The sequence below is a fragment of the Equus asinus genome, chromosome 8 (genome assembly GCF_041296235.1).
Source record: "Equus asinus isolate D_3611 breed Donkey chromosome 8, EquAss-T2T_v2, whole genome shotgun sequence".
Lineage (NCBI taxonomy): Eukaryota > Metazoa > Chordata > Mammalia > Perissodactyla > Equidae > Equus > Equus asinus.
The window spans coordinates 34,581,912-34,604,075 of NC_091797.1; the positions used below are offsets into that span (position 1 = coordinate 34,581,912).

Genomic DNA, 22,164 nt, shown 5'->3' on the forward strand with positions numbered 1-22,164 from the left:
AAATGTGGGTCATTACAACAATGTAGAATACTGGCTGGCACTTAGGTCACTGTGTGTGTACTGGCCTGAGCTTTGCACGACCTATCAGTGGGGGAGAAAAGCAGATTACAAAATGGCATTCATAATCCAGTGCCATCTTTGTAAGAAGCTTTTATGTGTCTAAAACTGAGATGGGTCATATGCTTATGGTTGACAGGAGCAAGCACAGGGGAGCTGGGCAGACTGGGAACCTACAATGTAGGGAAAACTCTAAGCCTACTTTGTCCAGAACAGGAGCCACAGGAGCCACCTCTTTGCCTATTTGAGTTTAACTAAAATATTTAAAATTCAGTTCCTCAGTCACATTAGCCCCATTTTTGTACTGAATAGCCACGTGTGGCTAGTGGCTATCTGTTGGATGGTGCAGACGTAGACCATTTCCATCATCGCAGAGTTCTCCTGGGGAGTCCTCCTGGAAGGGACGCAGTGGATGAGGGCAGGGTGTCTGATGGCGGGAACTGAGCACAGGCTGAGTTCCTGGAACTGGCCTTCAGGAAGACGATCAGCCCAGCTCCTCGGAGCTGAAATTGTGGAAAGAGCTCCCTGACATAGGGCTATCCAGCCTGAGCTTGAAAACCTCCTGTGATGGATGATGGAGAGCTCACGACCTCCTCCCTCAGGCAGCATCATGGAGAGAAAGAACTGAGAGCCAGGAACCAACAGGCCTCCTTCCAACCAGCTTCTCCATTTCCTGGCTGTGCTGCCTTGAGCAAGTTGCTTAATCTAATAGAGAAGTTTTCTTCTCTGTGAAATGGCAGTAATTTTAACTACTTCATACGTTGTGAGTATTAAATAAGGTATAATATGTAATAAGTACGGTACCCGGCACATAGTAGGTGCCCAGTAAATATTGCCTTCTTTCTTAAAACAAAAAACGTGTAAAATCACACCAGTAGTAAGTACTACAAAGAAGAGAGCCATGTTCTGAAAGCAACAAAGGGGATCTGACCTGGTCGGGCAAGTCAGGGAAGACTGCTGAAGGACAAGCAGGAGTTAACAAGGCAAAGACAGTAGGGAACTGTGTTCAGATGGGGGAACAGCATGCTACAAAGGCCATGTGACAGGAGGGACTATGACCTGTTAGAAGAACTGAAAGGCCAGCGGAGCATAAAAGAGAGTGCAGAAGGACACTGGAAGAAGGAGGGGGTGGCAAACTTGGCCAGGACGATTTTGTTCTTTATTCTAAGGTCAATGGGAAGCTATTAAAGGATTTGAAGTCAAGGAGTGGGGTCCGATTTTACATATTTTAAAGATCACTCTGGTTGCAAGGCTGAAAACAAACCAGAGAGGAGCAGGAATAGATCCTGGGAGACTACTGCAGTGATCCAGGCAAGAGATGTAGCGTGTGCCAGGATGGCGATGGAAACTGAAAGAAATGGCAAACTTAAGGGAAATTTGGGAAGCAAAGTTAGCTGTGCTTCATGATAGACTGGACTTGGGAGGCAGGAGTAAGGGACAGGGGGTGTCAGGGAGGATCCCCAGGTTTCTGGCTTGTGCAGCTGAGTGGATAATGCCGCCACTCAGAGTCAGGAAACACGGAGGAGGAGCAGGTTTGAACATGCCGAGACTGACATTCAAATGATTTCTAGGTGGTTGCATAGGTCTAGAGCTTAAGAGTTCTAAGGTCAGAAATTTGGAAGTTCTTGGCTCACTGCCATGGCTTCTATTGCTCACCATTTGGGGTTCTGGCCTCTAAACTCTTGACAGGTCAGTGCCTCTCTTAAAGCGAGGTCACGGTGGTCTGACCTCTCAGCAGGACTCAGATCTGTGACCTGCACCCCAAGGCCTATTAGTTCAACCTAAGATTGAATTATCTTATCCTCATTATCCAGTTGGCTTATTTTGTGAATACCATCAACCAAGACCCCAGGGTCTTTATTTCACATTAACTGCCATCAAGATGGGTCTGCCTTTTCCAGTCCTTGCAGCTGACTTTTTTCTTTCCAACCAAATTTCAACTCTTTGTTAAATGCTCTCTTGGAGATTGTGGCTTATCCTTCCAAGCCTGAGGTAATTTAGGATCTTGGTTCTGGCTCCCAGCCAAACAGCTCACACCTGCTAGGTCATTTGCACACTTGATCAGCCTAATCCAGGGATTCTCCACCTGGACCCTCGGTGGCAAGGGCCTAGAATTTGAGCAAAAGAAAAGCTCCACCTCTATTATTAACCTCTAACTGAAATTTAGCATTTCCTCCAATTATGAATCCTACCCCCTGTAGTATTAGCAGTACCTGTGGGTTGTAACTATTAAGACACCACAGCTATTTTTACATACCACTAAAGTTGTTATTGTAGAAATCTCAGAATATCGTTTATGCTCCTTACTATTGGAAATGTCAGTAGTTGTTATACCTTCTGCTAGATCTCATTAAACATATTTAAAATAAGCATATGTTACAATATCATAATTTTTTTAACATTTTGGTAAACTTTCAACTGATTTCCTCTGTAATCTTATACATATATATTATGTAAAATATATAAAAATATATAATATACATATTTTTAATGGGTTTTAAAACGCAATTCTGAGGAGGAATCAGTAGACCTCTCTTGACTACCAAAGGGGTCCATGGATCAAACAAGGTGAAGCCCCCTGGCCTAATCCACCTCCCTCCAGGCTCCTGCCAGAGGTCCTGTTGGAGTTGACAAGGTTCACGCATTCACATGGGACCCGAGGTCCTACAGGCAGGGTCCAGATTATGGAGAAACAGAACACTCTGCTGGGCAAAATCCGTGCTAGGAAATGGAGTGGGAGGAGGAGGAGGGAGGGGATAGGTTGGGGGGGGTGCCAGCAGGAGGCAGATTTCACCAAAACCCCAAGAACCCACTCCCAGCTGTGGAAAACTCAACCTTTATTGTTACCTGCCTAGCGCAGGGGATTAAAATTGCATTGAGCTAGATCCATATATTAGTGTAAAAATCTGTGTCTCTCCCCCCAAAAATGTACAAACCCCAAGTGATTATAGAAAAACCAATGTGGCAGCTACAATAGAGATGTCCAACCCCAGGGCCACAGGCCACTGCTCCCGCTTTCCCCCCTAATCCCAATATTTAGTCCACAGAAACATACAGCCTTCGAGAAGTTCTAGCTACAACACGGCAGGTGGGAAGTGGGGATGGCTGGGGTTGGGGGCAGGATCACCCCATGTCCAGTGTTTCAGAGGATGGAGGAGGGAGAGGCCAAAGCTGAGGACAATTCCAGGAATAAGCACAAAGGAACAGCTTTCTCCCTTTCTTGTCCTCCTCACTCCCCAGATTCTCAGCCATTGGGGTCCAGTGTGTGACGGAAAGAGAGAGAGGCTGGAGGGGCCACAGCCTTCTCTCCAGGAACCAGTGTTGTCCAGTGGGGCCCAGGTTCTCAAATGGGCCATGTCCAGTGTCTGCCCTATATTTGTCCCTACCCTGCCCCTAGGGATGGCTAGAAAAGGTCAGAGAGGATCCCATCCACAGGGCCAGCTGGGTGGGTGGTGGGGGCTTCTAGGAGAGGAGCAGGAAGGGGGCATGAGAGCTTGTCTAGGGGAAGGAAGGCGTCAGCTCCCTGGCAGGCCCAGCCCACCTGCGGTCACACTGCCTCTCTCTCAGAGATGAAGGGTGGTCGGGAGGGGAATGGAGTTGGGGTGCCGTGAGCTCCTCTTGTTTAGTGCCGCTGGCTTCCCCTGGATCCTCCCTGAGGGAGGGGCAGCTGGGTGTTGATTCACACTGTATTGAGCGCATCCTCTGCCAGGAACTGATACAGCTGGGAAAAAGGTGGTCGCTGCTCAGGCTCCCGGCTCCAGCACCGAAGCATCAGCTCATATAGGCCCAGTGGGCAGGCAGGGGGCCGGGACAGGTACACCTACATTGTGGCAGGGGGGGCAAAAGGCAGGGAACAAATGTTCTTTAGTCCCCAAGATGACAGGCTCTGGCCCTCCAGGACCACCAGCCCCATCTTCCCGTCCCTCTGCTCTGACCTGCCGACCCTGGTCCCGGAAGAACTCCCCTGCATTCTCGATGACTTGCTCGTCGGTGAGCTGCCCAAAGGGCTGGGCCCGGCAGAGCATCAGCACCTCCCAGAGGGTCACCCCAAAGGCCCACACGTCACTCGCGGTCGTGAACTTCCCCTGGTGCATGGATAAGGGTGACAGAGGCAGAGAAAGGCATCAGGCAACATAGGCCCTCCTCCCCTGCCCACAGGGAGCCCATGTCCACTCAGCACCTCCCAGCCTGACTCCCTTCCACTCCTCGCCTCCACTCTCCTTAGCTGGCCCTCTTTCCCACTCAGCCTGCTCCTCCCTGGGCTCTGCCTTCTTCCTCCTGCTCTAGCCTCTCCCTCACCTCTTCCCTTTTCCACCCGTCCTGCCCCCATTTTATGGTGCTGACTTTCTCCAAACTCCTCCCCTTCTATCCCTAGCCTCCCCTCTCCTTTTTTCTCTCTTGGTCTCTGACACCCTGACTCCAGCTCTCATACCCACTCCTGGCTCATGGGCCCTTTCCCATCCCACCACACCTCCCCGCTTTCTCCAGTCCAGAGGGAAGCTTAGAGAGCACTGATCCAACCCCACACTTGATAGAGGAGAAAACTGCAGTCCAGGGAAGGTAAGTGACATTCCTGAACAAGACTACAGAGCAGCCAATGCTCTCCTGCCCTGCCCCTCTGGGCCTCTCACCATGAGGATGCACTCCCAGGCCATCCACCGGATGGGCAGCACCGCTCGGCCCTGCACACGGTAATAGTCCCCTGCGTAGAGGTTCCGACTCATGCCGAAGTCAGCAATTTTGATGGTGAAATTTTCCCCAACCAGGCAGTTTCTCGTCGCCAGGTCCCGATGCACAAAGTTGAGTGTGGCCAGATAGCGCATGCCTGAGGCGATCTGGGCTGCCACGTGCAACAGCATCGGGTAGCTGAGCAAGGGAGCCCACAGAGGAGGGTCACTGTGGGCAGCCCCAGACTCATCCCCACCTCATAGATTCCCAGGACAGGAAAGGGAGCCCACTCCCCAGGACCAAGTTACACCTATTCCCGGTGCAGAGGTGGAACACCCATGCGGAGGGCAGGAGGTAGGTGCCCGCTCAACCTTTCTTTGGCTCATCTGGCCCCAGGGAGATATCTCTTTTATTATGCTCCCCAATCTGGACTCAGGGGCAATGGGGGTCAGAGAGGACAGAGGGATATTCCTGACACAGGCCAAGTCCCTTCTCCACCCTCAGCATAGTAATCTCCGGCATTTCTGCCCCTCAGATTCCTAGATGAACATGGTCATGGATTCCTCGTCCCAAGCCCCCTTCTGGAACCTCTACCAGCCTTCCTGCCCCATGCTCCCTTCTTTCCCTCCAAGAGACCCTATTGGGAGCTCTCAGGGAAGGGCCAGCCTGGGCAAGCAGGTACCTGATGGTGGGCCCCTGGTCAGCCTCCCCATCCCCGGGGGCCCCCTCAGCCGCCTTGTCCTCTAGCTGGTGGGCACTGAGGAACTGGTTAAGGTCGCCATTCTCCATGTAATCGGTAATCATGCAGAGAGGGTCGTCCTGCACACACACGCCCAGGAGCCGGATGATGTTGGGGTCCTTTAGCCTCGACATGATCTTCACTTCCTTCAGGAAATCATTCCTAGAGAAGCCAGGAGAAGGTGGCAGGGACCCTGAGGGGCTGTCCTGCACCTTCCCTCCTGCTCACGCAGACAGCGCCCCACCCCCCAGTGCACATGCTGCTCACTCCCTGGTGATGCAGCGGCCTGGGATGGAAACCTTCCCCAGACACTCCCCACTGCTGGTCTCTACCATAGTTCGCTCTAGATCGCTCCCCGCTCTTCATGGCCTCCCTCCCTTCTTCCGGATGCCATCCTTGGTCCTCACCTGGCATTCTTTGTGGCATCTGGCCGTAGGATCTTGACAGCTACCAGCAAGGGATGTCCCTTGCGCACATTAAGGGGGAAGTCAAGACTGACCAGATCTTGAGGGCTCTCTACCTCACACAGGTGCACCTGGAGAAGGAAGGTCATTGACTAGGAGGTTACAAGGTTCACCAAGGTCATAGGGTCAACTGGGATAACACAGTCACAGATGACAGGCTCCTGGCCAAGGAGGATGTGTGAGTATGGCATCAAAGCCCCAGACAGACTCAGACACTACAGATGGCTGGGCAGGGATCCTCCTTACCTCCCCAAACTGGCCCTCGCCAAGCTTCTCCTTGAAGCGGAGCCGCGACCGAGGAAAATCCACTCTGGGGGGCCCATCCCCTGCCACCCCTGGGGGCAGCGCGGGCACAGCATAGGTGTTGCCCCCGGTGACGCCCTGCAGGGTGACAATGTCAGCCTCGGCATAGTGGGGGACGCTGTTCTGGGGAGGTGGGGGCAAAAGCGGGGCACCCGGCTTCTCAGGCTCCATATAGTCCCCACTGCAGGCTGGAGGGGTGAGGGGAGAGAAGACAGGACATAGGCGTCAGCAGCAGCCCCTGAGAGCCACGGTTCTCCACACTCCAGCCTCCCAGGGGCCCCCCGTCTCCCAGTTGGGTGAGAAAATAGGTCTACCCTCCATCTTCCTGGTATTCCACCCACCAACCTCAAACCAGAGAAGACAGCTCTTCCAGAGTTTTCAAGGCAATGGAAATGGTTGAGTGAAGAATGTCATAAAGTCTTATTCTGTAGGGATCCAGCACAGCCCAAGAGCCCATGAGGTAAGTCTTGGCTGGAAGAGGAACTCCTCTACCCACCCTCAGAAGAAGGATGGTCCCAGCCATCCAGGCATCTTCCACTTTCCAAACCCTTGTCCTACTCCCCACCGGCCCCTTCCGTTCATTTAGCTGTTCTATCCCCCTCTTTCAGCCTTGGATCCCCGCCGCCATGGTTACCCAGATCCTCCCTGACCCAACACACCAAGCTCAAAGACAAGCAGAGACAGGGGCAAACAGAGAGGGAAGGGGGAACAGTTCCTCAGAGCCCACGCAACACGGAGTCTACAGACAGAGGGGAGGAAGCAGAGCTGCCCCTCTCAGCCCAGGGGAAGGGGCGACAATGAGATGACAACAGTGAGGAGAGGAGCAGCAGACAGAAGGGGCGGGGTGTGAGCCTTCACCTCAGGGACTGCAGAGAGGGGACACATTGGGGGAGAGGGCAAGCACCCAGGGGGAGAGACCCTCCTCCTTGCAGCTCTAGAGAGAGGAGAGAATGAAGGAGGAGTTACAAGAGAACCTGGGCCACCACAGCAGCCTCCTCTCTGGCTCTGGAGAGCTGAAGAGATGGCATGGAAGAGTAGGAGGGGGCAGAGCTGAGAACCAGTGAGCTCTCCACTCCTCAGCTCCAGGGGAGGCCTTAAAAAGGAGCAAGCAGCAGCAGAGGAGAGCTAAGGGCACAAGAGCTTCCTCTTTGGGAGCTCAGGAGAGTAAAAGAGGCCACAGTGGGGAGAGGAGGGAATGCAAGGTGTGAGGACTTTTCCCTGCTCCAGTAGAGGTATGGGGAGCCTGGCGGAGCCCAGGGGCAGAGGGGCTTACCCTGGGTGTTGGTGGGTTTGGCCCAGGCGGGTGTGGGGGGGCCCGGGCCTCGAGGGGGACGGGCGTAAGTGGCCAGAAGGAGGCGGTAGGCCGGATTGGAGAGCAGCAACGCTGTCGGGAGAAGGAGGAGGAGAGACACGGGGAAGGGATGAGACTCAAGGCTAGACACACAGGGAGACCCGGAATAGGGCGAGACCAGGGCTGCTGGGAACAAATGTACTAAGAGACAGAGACAGGATAAAACAAGGATCTGGAGAGCATTGCAGAGCAGGATGAATAATGAATGGATACAGAGATGACGGGTGAACAAGTAGATGATGGATGGATAATAAACAAATAGTTGGATGGATGACAGATGAATGGTTGGATGGTGGATGGACAGATGGATGAATGATGAATGGGTGTATGAACATAGATGGATGGATAACGATGGTTGGATAGATAGATGAAGAATGGATGGGTGGTTGGATGGATGGATGGACGAATGGATGTATGAATATATATGGATGGGTAGATGGATGGATGGAGAGATGGATGAATGGATATATGAATACAGATAGATGGATAGATGGATGGATGGATGGATGGAATGAACATGGTGAGTCTAGGAGGAAGGAGAGGAGTCAGGAAGACACAATGAGATGGCACAACAGAGAAGAGAGAGAGATGTGTATGGGACACAAAGACAGGATGAGACCACTGGGGATCATGAATGATACGTGGGAAATTCTTGAGAGAGATTATATGGTTGGGATATGGAGTGATATAGAGGGTGGTGACCAGGGACACAGAAATAAGAAAATAAGTTGAAACTGGGGAAGACAGGCAAAGAAGGGACTGGGAAAGAAGAGAGAAGGAGATACACTAAGAAAACAGGCAGAGAGGATGGAGGTGGGACTGGAACAAGGCAGGTCTTACCAGAGCCATTAGGGACACTGGGAGCAGAGTGGGGCGGATTCCCACGAGGCCGGGGCTCCTGGTAAGGGGGTGGCTCTCGAGGTCCTGGGCGGTTGTTGATGAGGATGGTGTCCCCAGGGACAGAGAGATGAACCGTCAGCTCCTCTTCTAATACCCGACGCTCGGCCTTGACATGAGGAATGGGAAATGTTAACTGCGGCTGCCGCTCAGCACATACTTCCCAGCTCTTTGTGAAATGCTACACCCCCGTTCTTCCCTTCAGTCCTCACAACCATCCTATAGTTGTATCTGCTATTAATTTACCATTTCACAAGTAAAGAAACAGAGGCTCAAGAGCATTTAAGGGAATTCCCTGAGGTCCCACAATGGGATTCCAACCCAAATCTGACCAGATAATTATGGAATTATCCACTTAATGTGCATCACCACCACTGGACTCTCTCCCAGGAGACACGGGAGTGGGGCGTGCCAGACGTCTTCTGGATGCTTCTCTAGCTTCACTCTCCACCTTTTTCCCCCTGGCATCTGCCCCAAGAGGTTGACCAGTGTGGACTGCATCAATCGGCTTGGTTCGAGTTGGCAGAGAGGAGCTCCAACAGGAATTTGGAGGGTGGACAGGGAGTGAGGCCGGGTGATTATTCTCCCAGCCCCTCCCCACGGGGTGGACTCGGGCTCCCACATTCATGAATCAAAGTCCGCTGCTCCTCTCACAGTGCCCTCTCCAGATTCACTCCTCCTGGGTTCCGGTACCTGCTGCCTCCCCTCACCCTGCAGGCCCAGGGATGGTGACAGCTCTGCGGGACCAGGCCTGGGGAGCTGCACTACTCCTGTGATTTCCACACACCCACCCATACCTTCGTAAGTGGTCTCTTTACTAAGCCCTCTTCTAATTATTGTAACTAGACTGTGCTTTGTGCTCCCTGCTGGACCCTAACTAATACAGGAGTCCCCACACACACTGGCCTCAGCCTGGCCTCAGCTCTCCACACCCACAACCTGCCCACCCCTCTCCAGGTGGCCCAACCCCAGGGCTGGGGTAGGGGGAAGGACGGGGTAGGGGTGACCCACTCTGCCCACCTTGCTGAGGAGCCTGCGCCAGTGCAGCCGCCAGAGCATGAGGGCGATGATGAGCAGCAGCAGGAGGATGATGGCCACGAGGCAGCCAATGAGGATGGCAGTTGGGCTCCCCTCAGCCTTGGCCACAGGCTGCTGGCCCCGGGGCTCCAGCTCTGGCGGAGGCAGGAGGGTCAGAACCACAGGAGGCTTCCCACCCAAGCTGGCCCCAGCGAGGAACAGGGGCACAGGACCCACATGCCCCAGAGGAGGGCCCAGGGCTGCTCACCCAAGCTGCTGAAGTTGGTGGGAGGTGGGCCAGGGGGCCACCAGGGGGCTGGTGGGAAGGTGCCCCCGAGAGCCAGAGAGGAATCATTCACAACATCTGGGGAGAAGGAAGAAAAGAGAGGAGGGAGTCAGATAGGGAGGGGGAGACCAAAGGCAGGCCTACCTGCATGGGACCTAGGAAATGCAACTATCACGTGAGGGAACAGGAGTAGGGCTGATACTCAACATATGTACCAATCAGAAGACATGGTGAGAACAGGGGCCTGGAGGGGCCTGGCTGTGGGGGATGTTAACCTTTTAGTTGCTGGATTGTGGGGAGATGCAGGGCCCCTGGGGGGAGACCAGGGTGGGGCCCCTGTGTATCAGGAGGCTTAGAGAAGAGGCTAATTCTCAACCAGCATAGAGTATTTCAATATTTATCAGCCAGCAATGTCAGACTGGCTCAATATCAGTCACGGTAAGGGTCTCATAAAGGAAAGACAGATAGGTGGGGGAAAGAGGGAGGGAGGCGTTCAAATTATTTTGGGCAGCACTGCTTTTGAAGTCTCAGGGATGATCAGTAGACATCGAGCCAGGAGTGGATGTTCTGGGGCACTGTGGGGCTGGCGATCCCAGAGGCTGGGACCCAGGCATAGACCAGGGGCTTACCAGAGATGAAGGAGATCTCACTGAAGAGTAACCAAGGCCCAGCAAAGAGGAAGCGGCACTGCAGAAAGCGGCCCACGCGGCCACCCAGGGGCACTGACACTGTCCGGGCTCTCGGGTCCCCCAGGCTGCCCCCCAGGGCATGGCGCACAGGCTCCCCCTCCCAGGCCATGGCAGGGCCCCGCTTAAAGCGACACTCTACCCCGCCAGGCAGGCGGGCTCCCAGCGTGTGCATGTTGTTGCAGTGGACCTGGGGGGAAGAGGGGAGGGACACAGGGTCAAGACCAGGAGAGCCCGGCAGGCCCCTGCCCTGGTCTCAGAGCCCTCACTGGGGGCTGGACGCACTCACCTGCATGGCCTGGAAGGCCCTCAGCCGGTCAAACTCAAATTCCATCTCCACATAGCCACTGGGGAAACTGTGGTTGCTCCATCCCACGTAGTCATAGCCTGGCCAGACCCGCAGCTCCTGGCTCTTCCTAAAGTCATCCAGCCCCACCACGCCATCTGCCAGCTGGCCCAGACCTCCATACTGCAGCCTGGAGAGGAGGGGGGCCGAGGAAGAGGTTGGAAGAGAAGGAAGTGTCACCTATCCAGGTGCTCTTGCCCCCGCCAGTGGCCTGGCCAGCCTGGCAGCCCAAACCTCCTGTCCGAACCTCACACAGCTCTCTCTTCCCCACCCCCAGGACTATCACGGGGACTTTGCAGTCACATGCTACACAAAGGCACCATCTCTAAGGGGCACCATGCAATCTATGACGTGTGTATTTATTGTTTCAATTTCCAACAGATGTACGTGTCTTAGCAAAGGGGGTGCCCTTTTCTAATCTGCACAGTGTCATATGAGCTAGTAGTCACCTTGCTACCCTTAAGCCTGGTCTTGTCCCTTGACGCCCCACCTAACCCATCCCTCTCCAGAGTTCTTCCACCTTATTGCCTAGATGACTTACCCACCCCCTTCCTCCCCCCACTGCATCTTCCCTCCCATCCCTGGCTCCTCGTCCTGCAGGGCCCAAATCTTTCACCCGCCAATGGTGTGTGTGGTGTGTCCATCGTAGGTGGAGTCGTTGAGGTGCACAGCCTCAGATAAGTACATCGTCTGCCCCACAGGGGCTGTGTAAGACAGGAGTCCATCTGGGGCAGGGCGGGAGGAGGGGTGTTAGAGGCACGAAGCTCCTGTCCCCCCACCCCTGTGTCGGGCTTGGGTGGGTTTCAGGCCCCTTTCTCACATCCCTCCACAGGCCCATTGGCATGGAGGAGGCAATGTTGGCCAGTCCCCTCCTCATTCAGAGGGATGGCTTCCAAACAGGAGAAAGAGGATCCTGGATGCCCCTCTCCCAGGCCCCACTCCCCAGTTCCCAGGACAGGAAATGAATTCTCAGGGTGCTGAACGACTCACCCTTCCAGAGGCAGCCATACAGCTCCACCCGCAGACAGACACTCATGACCCGGTCAGCCCGGGGGTAGAAGCGAACCAGTCGGGCCACCATGGGGGGCCCAAGGTCCTTCAGCACCACTCCCCCAGGGTCCTCATTACCTAAGATCACCTGTGGGCCAGGAAACGGGGTGGATGAGCGGGAAAGGCTCCAGGTCGGATCTAACCTCCCTTAGCAGCTGCTCCCTGGCCCAGCCCACAGTGGCCACAAAAAGACTCATGAAGGGTGGCATTGCACACACAGGGCTGTGGGATACAGCCAGGTGTTTGTACAATGAGGGGCTGCAGCAGAGACCTCTGACACCTCTCAGCCTGGTGGTCTCTCCTCCACCTCCAGGGGCAAGCCTCCCACTCCTTGCCTGGCTCTATCCTTTTGTCTCTAAGCCACTGGTCCCATCGTGCCCGGATTCCACCCTGTCCCTCACAGCCCTGCACCCCTGTTTTGGCCCCCCTCTCATCCTTCCCCCCATTCCCTCTGTTCATTCAGCAGGCATTAGCTGAGCGTCCACTCTGTGCCAGCCAGGCACGTTCTCAGCGGTAAACATTAGTCCCTCCACTACAGGACTGCAATTCCCGATTCTCAATTCCCGTAGGAGAAACAGCTGCAAAGAACAAGCAGGGGCGTGTGGGGCCAGAGCAGGGGGAGGTGGGCCATCAGAAAAGGCTCTCTGAGGAGGTGACATCTAGGGGAGAATTGACTGGAGCGAGGGAGAGCCTGTGGCCATCTGCGGAAGGAGCTTTCCTGGCCCAGAGAACAGCAAGTGAAAATGTGGCTGTGGGACAAGCCCTAGCTTGTTCCAGGAACAACAAGAAAACCAGTGTGGCCCAGGTGGAGAGAGAACAGGAGAGAGTAAGACATGCAGGCAAGCGCCAGGGCAGAGGCTGTTTCTGCACCCAGGCAGGAGTTTGTTCTAGAAGATTGGAGAGCCAGCGGAGGGCTGGGAACCAGGTGTGATGCATCTGATTTGCATTTTCTAAGTGCACAGACAGACGGATGGACGGACGTAGCCTCTAGGTGGAGATTTGACCCTGGGCAGGAAAGGGCAGAAGCAGAGAGAAGGGTTTGGAGACTACCGCGTTCATCTAAGCTGGGGGCGCCAGGGGCCTGGCCTAGGGCAGTAGAGGCAGATGTGGTGACAAGTGGTCGGATTCAGGAAATATCATGGAGGTAGAACAGACTGGCCTGGCTGATGCTTTGGAAGTAGGAGGTGAGACAAGAGGAAGGGGGATATCATCTTAGCTACAGCCTGAGCAACTGGGAAAATGGTGGTCCCATTTCCTGAGCTAGAGCATGCTGGGGGAGGAGCAGGTTTGGGGTGAGAATGGGACTCGAACTCAGCTGGGAAGTTTATGGTAAGTTTTAGATGCCCATTAGACATCCAGGTGGAAGGTGGTCAGGTCTGCAACACTAGATGGAGCTCAGTGGGGAGGACGGGGCTGGAGATGGTATAAACTGGAGAGTGCCAGTGGATGGGTAGTGTTTAAAGCACCGCCCCTGCCAGCCTCACCTCCTGACCCCAGCGGTCCCTCCAGTCCATCCAGCGGTGGCCATCCCGGGAGTAACGCAGCCGGTAGCTGGGGGAGAACTCCTTGCCCAGGCCCCCAGCGTGCCGCCCCTGGGTGCCCACCAGAGCCACCAGGTGCAGCCGCCGCAGATCCACCTGCAGGTACTCCTCCTCCTTGGGAAAGACAGGCCCTGCGGGGCACCATGCCCCATCCCCGTCACTGCTCTCCAGCCTGGGAGGGGGTGGGAGATCACAGGAGACATCTGGCCCTAGGTCCACCTCTGTCTCTGGTATTTAAAGCCCTCCCCCCAGGACTGTGAGAGTTTCACTGGCATTGGTCCTCTCAGAAGCTTGGGCAGAGGGGTTGGAAGCACAAAGAGAGGGCCCAGGAACTCCCTCCACGGCAGCCCCAGGTCAGCCAGGTACCTGCTGTGGCGAGCAGCAGTGGAGTCCGACCAGGAGCTGGAGGCAGAAATATCCCCATCTGGGATGGTCCGGTCCTGCATGCCCAGGGCATAGCGGCACTTGGCTGGGTGAACACAGGCATATGGAGGGTCAAGGCCCCTGACTCTTTGTCTCCCAAGCCCCCTCCCTCAGGGGCCCAAGAGCCAGTCTCCTCACCAGGGTCAAAATGTCCCTTCATGTCAGCGTCTCCAGTTGCCACCAAGAGCAGCAGCAGCAGCAGCAGCAGCAGTGGAAATGAGAGGCCCCTTGGCCCCATAGCTTCTGATCCCTCGGGCCTAAGGGGGTGGGGGCAGCATCTCTGCAGGGGACAAAATGGATGGTGGGCTAAGTTAAATGTCAATCAGGGAGATGGGTCACACCCAACAGCAACAGACAGAGAGACAGAATGAACTGCTCTGGGGATAAAAGCAGAAAAATGACAACAATGGTAATTGTTTAGCAGCATCAGCTATATTTTTAGAATGTTTCCTACATGCCAGACACTGGGCTAAACACCCTCCAAGAGCCCAGAATTCTAAGAGAAGGGGGGACCCGAGCACCTTCCAGTCCCACTGTCCTCTGTAGCCCTGCTAGGCCCAGTGTGGTCCCTGGACCAGCAGCCTCGACAACACCTGGGAGCTTGGGAGAAATGCAGAAGCTCAGGCCACGCCCTAGACCTGCTGAATCAGACTCTGCATTTTGACACAATCCCCAAGTAGTCTGTGCCCATTAAAGTTTGAGATATCACTGCTTTTCTTCACTGAGGCCCAGGCAGCTTGCCCCGGCTAAACCATTCCAGCTGGCATCTCCTTATGAACCCAGGGATCCACCTCCCGGCCCCAGCTGCAGGAAAAGCTGTCCTGGCCTGTATTCTTCCCAGAGCACTGCACTGAGTTCTCCAGGCCCTGGGATCCTGAGGGACCCCCAGTGCTGGCCCTCACACCCATACTCTGCCCCTGCCATCAGGTCCTAAGCATCCCGTCCCCAGCTCTCCCCGCTCTGCCTTCACTTCCTAAGACCAGATCTCCTGTCCCCTAGTTCCCACTTTCTGAAGGTAGCTGCCTCTGAAGGAAGGGCCCAGGGCTGAGAAGGCTGAGTTGCCTTGGAGATGAGGGCGGGTCTAAAGACAGGGAAGCCAGGTCACCCCAGGAGGTAGGAGGAGTGGGGGGATACTCCCCCATCCCTTTGTCCTCCTCCAGCTGCTCCCATAATGCTCTGGGGCAGGAATGTAAGAGGCAGCTGAGACCCCACAGCTCTGAAGCAGCAGCTGAGGGAGATGACTGAGTAGTGGGGGGCACCCGGGTATCAAAAGAGAGGTAGAACCAGAGGCATCATGCCTGGTCCCTTGGGGGTCGAGGAGCCCTGCATAGGGGAGCAGGGAGCCGGAGTCCCAGGCGGCCAGCCTCGAATTCCTGGGTGCTGCTCTCCACCCCCACCTCTCTTGGGAACAGCGGGGCCCTTGTTCCCCTGAGTAACCTTCATGCCTATCCCAGATGAGTCATCGGAGCCAGACGGAGCAAAAGGAGCCCCGGGCAGAGATACAAAGACAGGCAGAGGCTAGGAGGCAGGGAGAGACCGAGAGGGAAACAAAAGCAAGAGGTAAATAGAGCGGCTCACAAGCACAGGGCTCAGAGCCAAGCAAAGAAACGCACAGACATCTGGGGAAATCCGTTCTCCGACAGCCCCACACCCATTTCTCTCCACTGGGTCAGACAGGCCCAGAAGACCTACCCCAAACCCCTTCCCACCCCATTACAGCCAATTACAAGCCAGGGGCCCCAGACACAGTGCTGCAGGCCCTTTACCCTCCTCCTCCAACCCCCACCCCACACCCCTGACAACAACATATACACACACACAGACAGACTCACAGAGCTAGCTGTAAACACTGGGGCTGGATGTAACATGCACACACGTGCACGCGCACACACACACACCCCTCTGTGTCTCACAGACAACCCCTCACAGGCTTCCAGAGACGGACACTCACATGTGACATCCACATGAATCGGTTACACACACAGACTCCCAACCAGGACAAACAGCCGTGCACACTCCATCCACACACCTCGGCATTCTCTAAAGTCCAATCCCATCACTTAGTTAATAGGCATCCTCAGACACCTGTGAGGATGAAAGGACAGACACAACATGCACCTACGATCAGAGGACAGTGTGAGACACACACTCACGCCCTCAGCACAGGATCCCAAGAGAACTGGGACCCACCCTCTAATACACAAGTTGACCAAGGCAGAGGGAGGTCAAGGGGGTGGCAGACAGAAGGAAACCTGAGTGGCTGGAGTGGCAATTAGAAAAAGAGCTCTCTCTCCATTTTCCCGTACGCTCAGCTTTCACCTGTCTCCACTGTCCGGCTCAATTGGGGGCACACCTATGTGCTCTCAGCAACAGTGAGTCTGAGCACCTGACTCGGGCTGGGGGTGGAGGTGCTAGCAAGGAATGTCCAGCCAGCAGGGGACCTGTGGGGTGAAGGCTGGGGGAGGGGGTGGGGAGAGAGACACAGAGGATGGCGCTCCTTATCTCACGGCAGGACCCACTCACCATCCAGCGTGGATGAGCGGCTGTCACTGACAGGTTAGGGTGTCAGTCCCTCTCTCTGCTGGGCTGTGGCCAGGCTGCCCAATTGGAAGCTGGTTGGGTGGAGGCTTAACAGTTAGTAATGCCCGCAGGGACCGGCCAGGTGAGAGGGCAGGCCCACTTCTCCAGGGAGAGGAGGAGATGTTTCAGTGGGGCCACAGAGAAGCACCTGTCTTCCCCGCTGAGTAAAGTGTTGGGGGGGGGGGGGAGGTTCTTTCTTCCAGGCTGGAACACACTTCCTTGGGGGTCAGGGTGTTCCCCCCATTTTCAGACATTAAGCCAGAGCGCTGGGGGGGCGGGCAGGGACAGACTCAGAGGAGCTGGACAGCCAAGTACAGCCCTGGAACATTCTGCCTTCGCTGCCGCCAGGCTCTCACCCTTGGCCGCCGTGCCTCCCCTGCAGCCCCGGGCCGCCGCCCTCGCCCCTCCGCCCGCAGGGGTCCTCCGGCCGCTCTCCCTACCTCTCATCGCTCTTCCCGGCGGACCCAGGAGTCCGGCCCCGGAGCTGGGCCTCCTCGGCGGCGAGGCGAGGGGAGGGGGAGGCGGAGGGAGCCAGGAGCCGGGAGCGGGAGGCGCCGGCGGGGCTCGGGTGTCGGGAGGCGGCTCCCGAGAGCAGCTGTCGGGGGCCTGTTCCGGGGAGAGGAGCCAGGGCTGGGGCGGCTAGGGCCCAGGCGCCGCCTCCCCCTCCCTTCCCCCGCTGCCCCCTCCGCCTGCCGCCGCGCTCAGCCCGCAGCCCTCCCTTCCCCCTCCCGGCCGGAGCCGTGCCCGCCGCTCCCACGCCCGGCGCCGCCCTCCGGCCCCGCGCTCCTGTCCGCGCCGCCACGCCCACCCCGCATTCCCCCGCGCGCCCCGGCCTCCCCCAGGTAACCAGCCTGTGGTGCCCCCAGTACCGCCGCCCACTCGGCGCTGCGTGCCCATCCCCCTCCACCTACCCACAGCCCACCCCCTGGGTTCCCACAAAAGAGAACCGCCGAAGCTGAGGCTTCAGGGGGTTAAGGCCTCCCACAAATTCAGGCCCCAGGATGGCATGGCCCCCCCTCCAGACTCCCCCCTTTCTGGGCTCAGTTCCTGGCGAGGAAGGTGAAGAGGGGCAGCCCCAGGGCACACGGAAGGAGCAGGTTCCCACAGGCCCGTGCCCAGCCCAGCAGCGGGAGTTTGGATGGGGGAAGGGAGCAGGGCTCACCTGTTCAACCAGCCCCCCTAAACCCACTCTTCTCACCACCAACCTTTGCTTCTCTCTGGCACCCTCTGGGCCTCCCATCCTCTACACCCCAACCTAGATTGCCCCAGAGCCTGACGGCCAGCCCACTCTCTCCTAGCCCCTCCCTCTCTCCGCTTTCACCTTCCAGTTCCTTCCCCCAACTCTCCAGGACCCTCCCCAGTCCCTTCAAGGACCCTGGGGTCCAGACTCCTAGGCCCTGGTTCCCTGCTCAAGGGCCAGGAGTCCTCCTCGGGGCAGACCTCCCTGAAGCCCAGCCAGCTCTGGCCCTGGTGGGGGTCGGAGGGTCTGACCACTGGCAAGGATAGGCCTGGACAAGGTGAGTGGTGGGGAGGAGGAGGAGGATAGAAGCAAAGAGAAAATCAGACAAGAGACCCAGAGAAGATGAGTGCAAGGAGGCTAAGTAAACAAACCCAATGGGGGAGAGAGAACTGCTGGGTGAGGGGAGCAGGACAGAAGAGCTGTGGTGGAAAGTGTTTGATGCGTGGGCCCCACCACCTCTCTCCACACCCCCACACCTGCCAATCACCCGCACAGTAAGATCTCTCACTCCCTTGCAATCTCCGCCCCTCTGCACCTCACAGCAGATTATAAACTCGCACCCTACGTGCAGGCCCAGACAGCAGTCCCAAGAAAGAAACACGACGTCCCAACCAGACAAGTACACAAAAGCACTACCAGGAAGAGGCCGGCCCTTGGGAGAGGCCAAGGCACACACGGGCACGGACTCCAACCCACGGGTCGGCACACAAACCCCAGGACGCCCCACCTGCTAAGGGGCCCCCTAAGAGACAGTCCCGTGGTCAGTCGGAGAATTGCCTCTTCCCACCGTCCCTTCCTACCAACCCCCCAGGGTTCCTCCGGAGCACCTACCCCTTAGAGACGGCCGTTGGGGAATCTGGGCCCCGAGTGGCTGGGCCGAGGGTGGAGCCGGGCCGGGGGCGGGGCCAAGGTTTCCCAAGTAACCTCACCTGGGCGGACTCTCAGCCCCTCCTTCCAGGAGCTGGGCTCGGGGAAGCCCCCGGCGCTGCGGCCAGGCGCCTCAGGAAAGGAGCCGCAGCCCTTTACACCCCAGTAGGACATTCCACACCCTAGGCCCACGCTGATCTGGGCCAGGTGGCATGGCGGTGCCAGAGAAAGGGGTCCACTGCGGAGAGTAGGGTTAACCATAAAATCTTGAAACCCTTGCCCCCTTGTCTCCCCTAGGAGAAATTCCTAGCCGGTGATGCCCACCTCGCCCCAGCCCAGGGCTGGAGGAGTGGGAGGGATGCAGGGCTGGGGCCCAGCGGAGTCAAGTGACAGCAGAAAGGGGGCTGGAGCCGGCTGGAATGCGGGGCTCGGAGCCGAGAGATTCCCAGGGGCCAGAGAGGGAAATCCCAGCCATCGTGGGGCCCCCAGAGCAGTGCTAAAGACCTAGAGCATCCAGTCACCAGTCCGTGGCCCCCAGAGCCCATCCCATATCTCCTGCATCACTCCCAACTCCAGAGGCCCCCATGTCCTCCTAAGCCCCAGAGGACTCTCTTCTCCCCTATCCATGCCCTCCCATCCAGGCTTCCCTCCCCTTCAAGCCAATGGCATCCTGCTGCCCAGGAAGGAGGGGAGGGAAAACAGCTGAAAAAATGTGAGGAGAGGCACGTAGGAGAGAGCAGACCACCCGGCCACTTCAGGGAAGCCCAGCAGGACCAGTGAGAGGAAGGATGGACCAGATGGGCCCCACACACACTAGCTACAGTCCCTGTCCCAAGAGATGCAGCTGCCTCTGGGGCTAGCAGGCTGGGTCAGCAGCTGGGGAGAGTGAGAATCCACTGGTGGGGGGCAGGGGGAGGGGGTGGACAAGGCCCTGGGCATGAATCAGACCTTGATACCACTGAATACAAATGGGAAACTGAGGCCCAGGAGTGGAAGAAAGAAGAAGAAATGATGTAGCACTGGGAGAAAGATGAGACTGAGCACAGCTGTGGATAGCCTAGGGGATGGCAAAAGATGGGACGATGGTGATGGAACTCAGAGAGACAGGAGATAAACTGAGGCTGAGGCTGAGGGGACCTGGGGGTCAGAGAGAGGAAAGGAAGGGTGGAGACCCAGGGCACACACAGCAAAAGGGGGGAAGACTGAAGTTTGGGGAGAAAGGAGCTGGACAGAGCAAGTGGAGTGGAGACGGAGGGCAAAGGGTGGGGACAGTCGGGGGGAAGGCAGGAAAGTGAGCCCTAAGAAGTGAGCAGACACACCAAGGGGACAAGAAATGAGGACAAGGGAGAGAAGGGCCTGGAGTGAAACCGAAAGCTAGGGAAGAAGAGGGATACTGAGGCCCAGGGTTGAAAGGAAGGGACATGGGGGATAAGACGTATAAGAGGCTGAGAAAGATAGGGCCACTGAGGGACAGACCAGGAGAGACAGAGGCCAAAGACTGAATCAAACCTGTTTCTTGGCATCAGAATACAGAGGCCCCAGACCTCCCCTTGGGGACATCCTAGGCCCTAAGCCCATTTGCCGCAACTCTATTCCCCATCTTTCTCCTCCTCTTGCTGCCACTGGCCATGCTCCCCTCCTCCCACCACACCTCCAGCTTGGACCGCCTGGTCCCTCCCCGTGAGGGCAGGGCCCAACTCCAATCCCCGCTCCTGCCCTCCCACTTCAGCTCTGGCTTCCTCCCTCTCACCTCCAGCTCAGGGTTCTCGTGGGTCCTAGTACCCCCAGTCTAAGGCCTTTGGGGTTCCAGGTCTGGGGCTGCCAAGACCGCCCGGCTTTGTCCGCCCATCCAAGCCCGGGAGCAGCTGCCCGGGCCAGCTGCGGCCGGCTTCGATGTGACCATGGCAACCCAGCCCCGCTCCCCTCCGCAGAGCCTCCCGGCCCCCGCAGAGAGGGAGGGAGCAGCCTGGCCGGAGAGAAAGGGAGAGGAGGCCGAGGGCTGTGAAACTGAACCAAAAGGAGACTGCAGACAAAGAGACCCCAAACAAAGGAGATAAAGGCAGGCAGCGTAGGGAGAAAGCAGCCTTGGCTAGCTGTGGCTGAGAGCTTAGGCTGCGGGCTTTTGGTCCTGCTGAGTGGGGAGAATCCAGGCAAGAGAGCCAGACAGACATGAGGTAGGTGAGGAAGGATGAGAATTGAACAGTGAAGGTCCTTTGGAGACCTCCTTCTGGTCCCAAACAATTCACTTCCTTCTCTCAGGATTCTGTACTCTGCGGAGACTCAGAATAGCACCTTCTTAGTGGGCTGCCCCCAAAGTGTTACATGGTGAGCATCCCCCTAATTGCACCAGCAGCCGTAGGAAGTACCTGAGGCCAAAAGGCACCTCCAGTTTTCAAGAACAGCCAACCCCAATTTCAAACATACTCCATCCTGTCACCTCTGAAGTACAAATGTCCTTGTCAGACAATGTACTCCAATTCTCCATTTGGAAAATATGACCCCCAAAGCCAAAGGTGACTGCTTAGGCTTGGAGGGGGTGGGGCAGGTAGGGAGGTAGTGATGACTCTCCCAGCATGGGAGAGGAAGCAGAGCACCAAACGGGCAGGGGAGAAAGCAAGGCTGTGCCTTTGAGCGGAGAGGATTGGAATTGGCACTCCCCATCTAGCTTCTCTTGCTGAGTCCTACAACATCCCAGCTGCCTCACCAGTAACATGGAGAGACTAACACCTGCCCCGGGAGTCTGTTGGGATGATCATGGGAGATGACATCGGTAAAGTGCGGGTCCTTTTGACGGAAGCAACCATCCAAACTCTGCTAAGCTGATCTCCCTCTGTGGCTTTCTCATGGGTCATTTGGGTCTCTGATTTCTACCTCCTGATTCATTCCACGGTTATTAAGTCTTTGGGGAGGGCAGGGGTCTGATGGCAAGAGCTATGAAAGATACATTGGGGAAGCCAGCCTACTCCCCATCCTCCAGACATTTACAGTCTAGAGGGGAAGCCGGGCATGTACATGTATATCTATATCGACATCTATATCGCTGTCTATTATCTACATCTATATCTATATCGACATCTATATCGCTGTCTAATCACAGAAGGCAGCATGACCTGTGCGGTAGTCAGAGCTGGAAGGGGCTGTGGAAACTCAGGGGAGGGGCAGGCCAGGCCCTGCGGAGTAGGGCAGGAGGCGAGATCCAGGAAGACCTCATGGAAGTCTTGGAGCTTGAACTGGGCCTTAAGTGAGACATTTGCTGAGATGAGGCAAGGCTGTTCCCGGGTGGAGAAGCTGAGGGAACAACAGCAAGGAGGCGTGCCCACGGTTCTGTGAAAATGCAGCTGTGACTGGAAGACAGTCTGTCCCGATGAGTAAGCCCAGAAAGGCAGAGTGAGGTGAGGTAATCTCATTAGTAGTTTGCCTTATCCTGAAGGTGAGGAGGAAGGGCCTTGAATTTTCAGCTGGGAAATGGCATGATTAGATTAGTGTTATTTTTAAAGTGTTTTCTGGCAGAAACATGTTAGATGCACTGGCTGGGGAGGAGGGGGCGGGGGCGGGGTTAGTTCCATCTTTATCTTGTCCGCATCCGCCTGGTACTTCACCCCAGCCCCCCAGCCAGGAATGCCAGGAGGAAATGGTGACATCCTACAGG

At 56.5% G+C, this 22,164-nt stretch overlaps 1 protein-coding gene across 19 annotated transcripts; it reads right to left on the minus strand.

Moving 5' to 3' along the window:
* Positions 1-2,877: 2,877 nt before the first annotated feature.
* Positions 2,878-20,412, minus strand: DDR1 (discoidin domain receptor tyrosine kinase 1). 19 transcript variants are annotated; one of them, XM_044774953.2, is made up of 20 exons: positions 18,480-18,618; positions 16,849-17,014; positions 16,352-16,440; positions 13,967-14,108; positions 13,772-13,874; positions 13,349-13,577; positions 11,805-11,952; positions 11,431-11,539; positions 10,758-10,944; positions 10,412-10,658; positions 9,765-9,860; positions 9,500-9,651; positions 8,423-8,588; positions 7,505-7,615; positions 6,175-6,419; positions 5,872-5,999; positions 5,408-5,626; positions 4,689-4,923; positions 3,993-4,142; positions 2,878-3,877 (listed from the first exon to the last, which is right to left on the minus strand). In XM_044774953.2, the coding sequence occupies exons 3-20, from the start codon at positions 16,352-16,354 to the stop codon at positions 3,737-3,739; spliced, it is 2,811 nt and encodes a 936-aa protein (XP_044630888.1). In that variant the 5' UTR covers positions 16,355-16,440; positions 16,849-17,014; positions 18,480-18,618; the 3' UTR covers positions 2,878-3,736. The 19 variants fall into 19 exon arrangements, with proteins under 19 accessions (XP_044630888.1, XP_070371459.1, XP_070371451.1 ...); XM_070515358.1 differs by lacking the exon at positions 18,480-18,618 and adding an exon at positions 18,376-18,452; XM_070515350.1 differs by lacking the exon at positions 18,480-18,618 and adding an exon at positions 17,614-17,670.
* Between the last annotated feature and the right edge of the window lie 1,752 nt (positions 20,413-22,164).

Coding starts and splice junctions, on each gene's coding strand:
- DDR1 (XM_044774953.2), bottom strand. Junction 13,578..13,771: donor ACTGCTGCTCGCCACAGCAG/GTACCTGGCTGA, acceptor ACCCCCTCCCAG/GCTGGAGAGCAGTGACGGGG. Junction 9,861..10,411: donor TGAGATCTCCTTCATCTCTG/GTAAGCCCCTGG, acceptor CCTTCTCCCCAG/ATGTTGTGAATGATTCCTCT.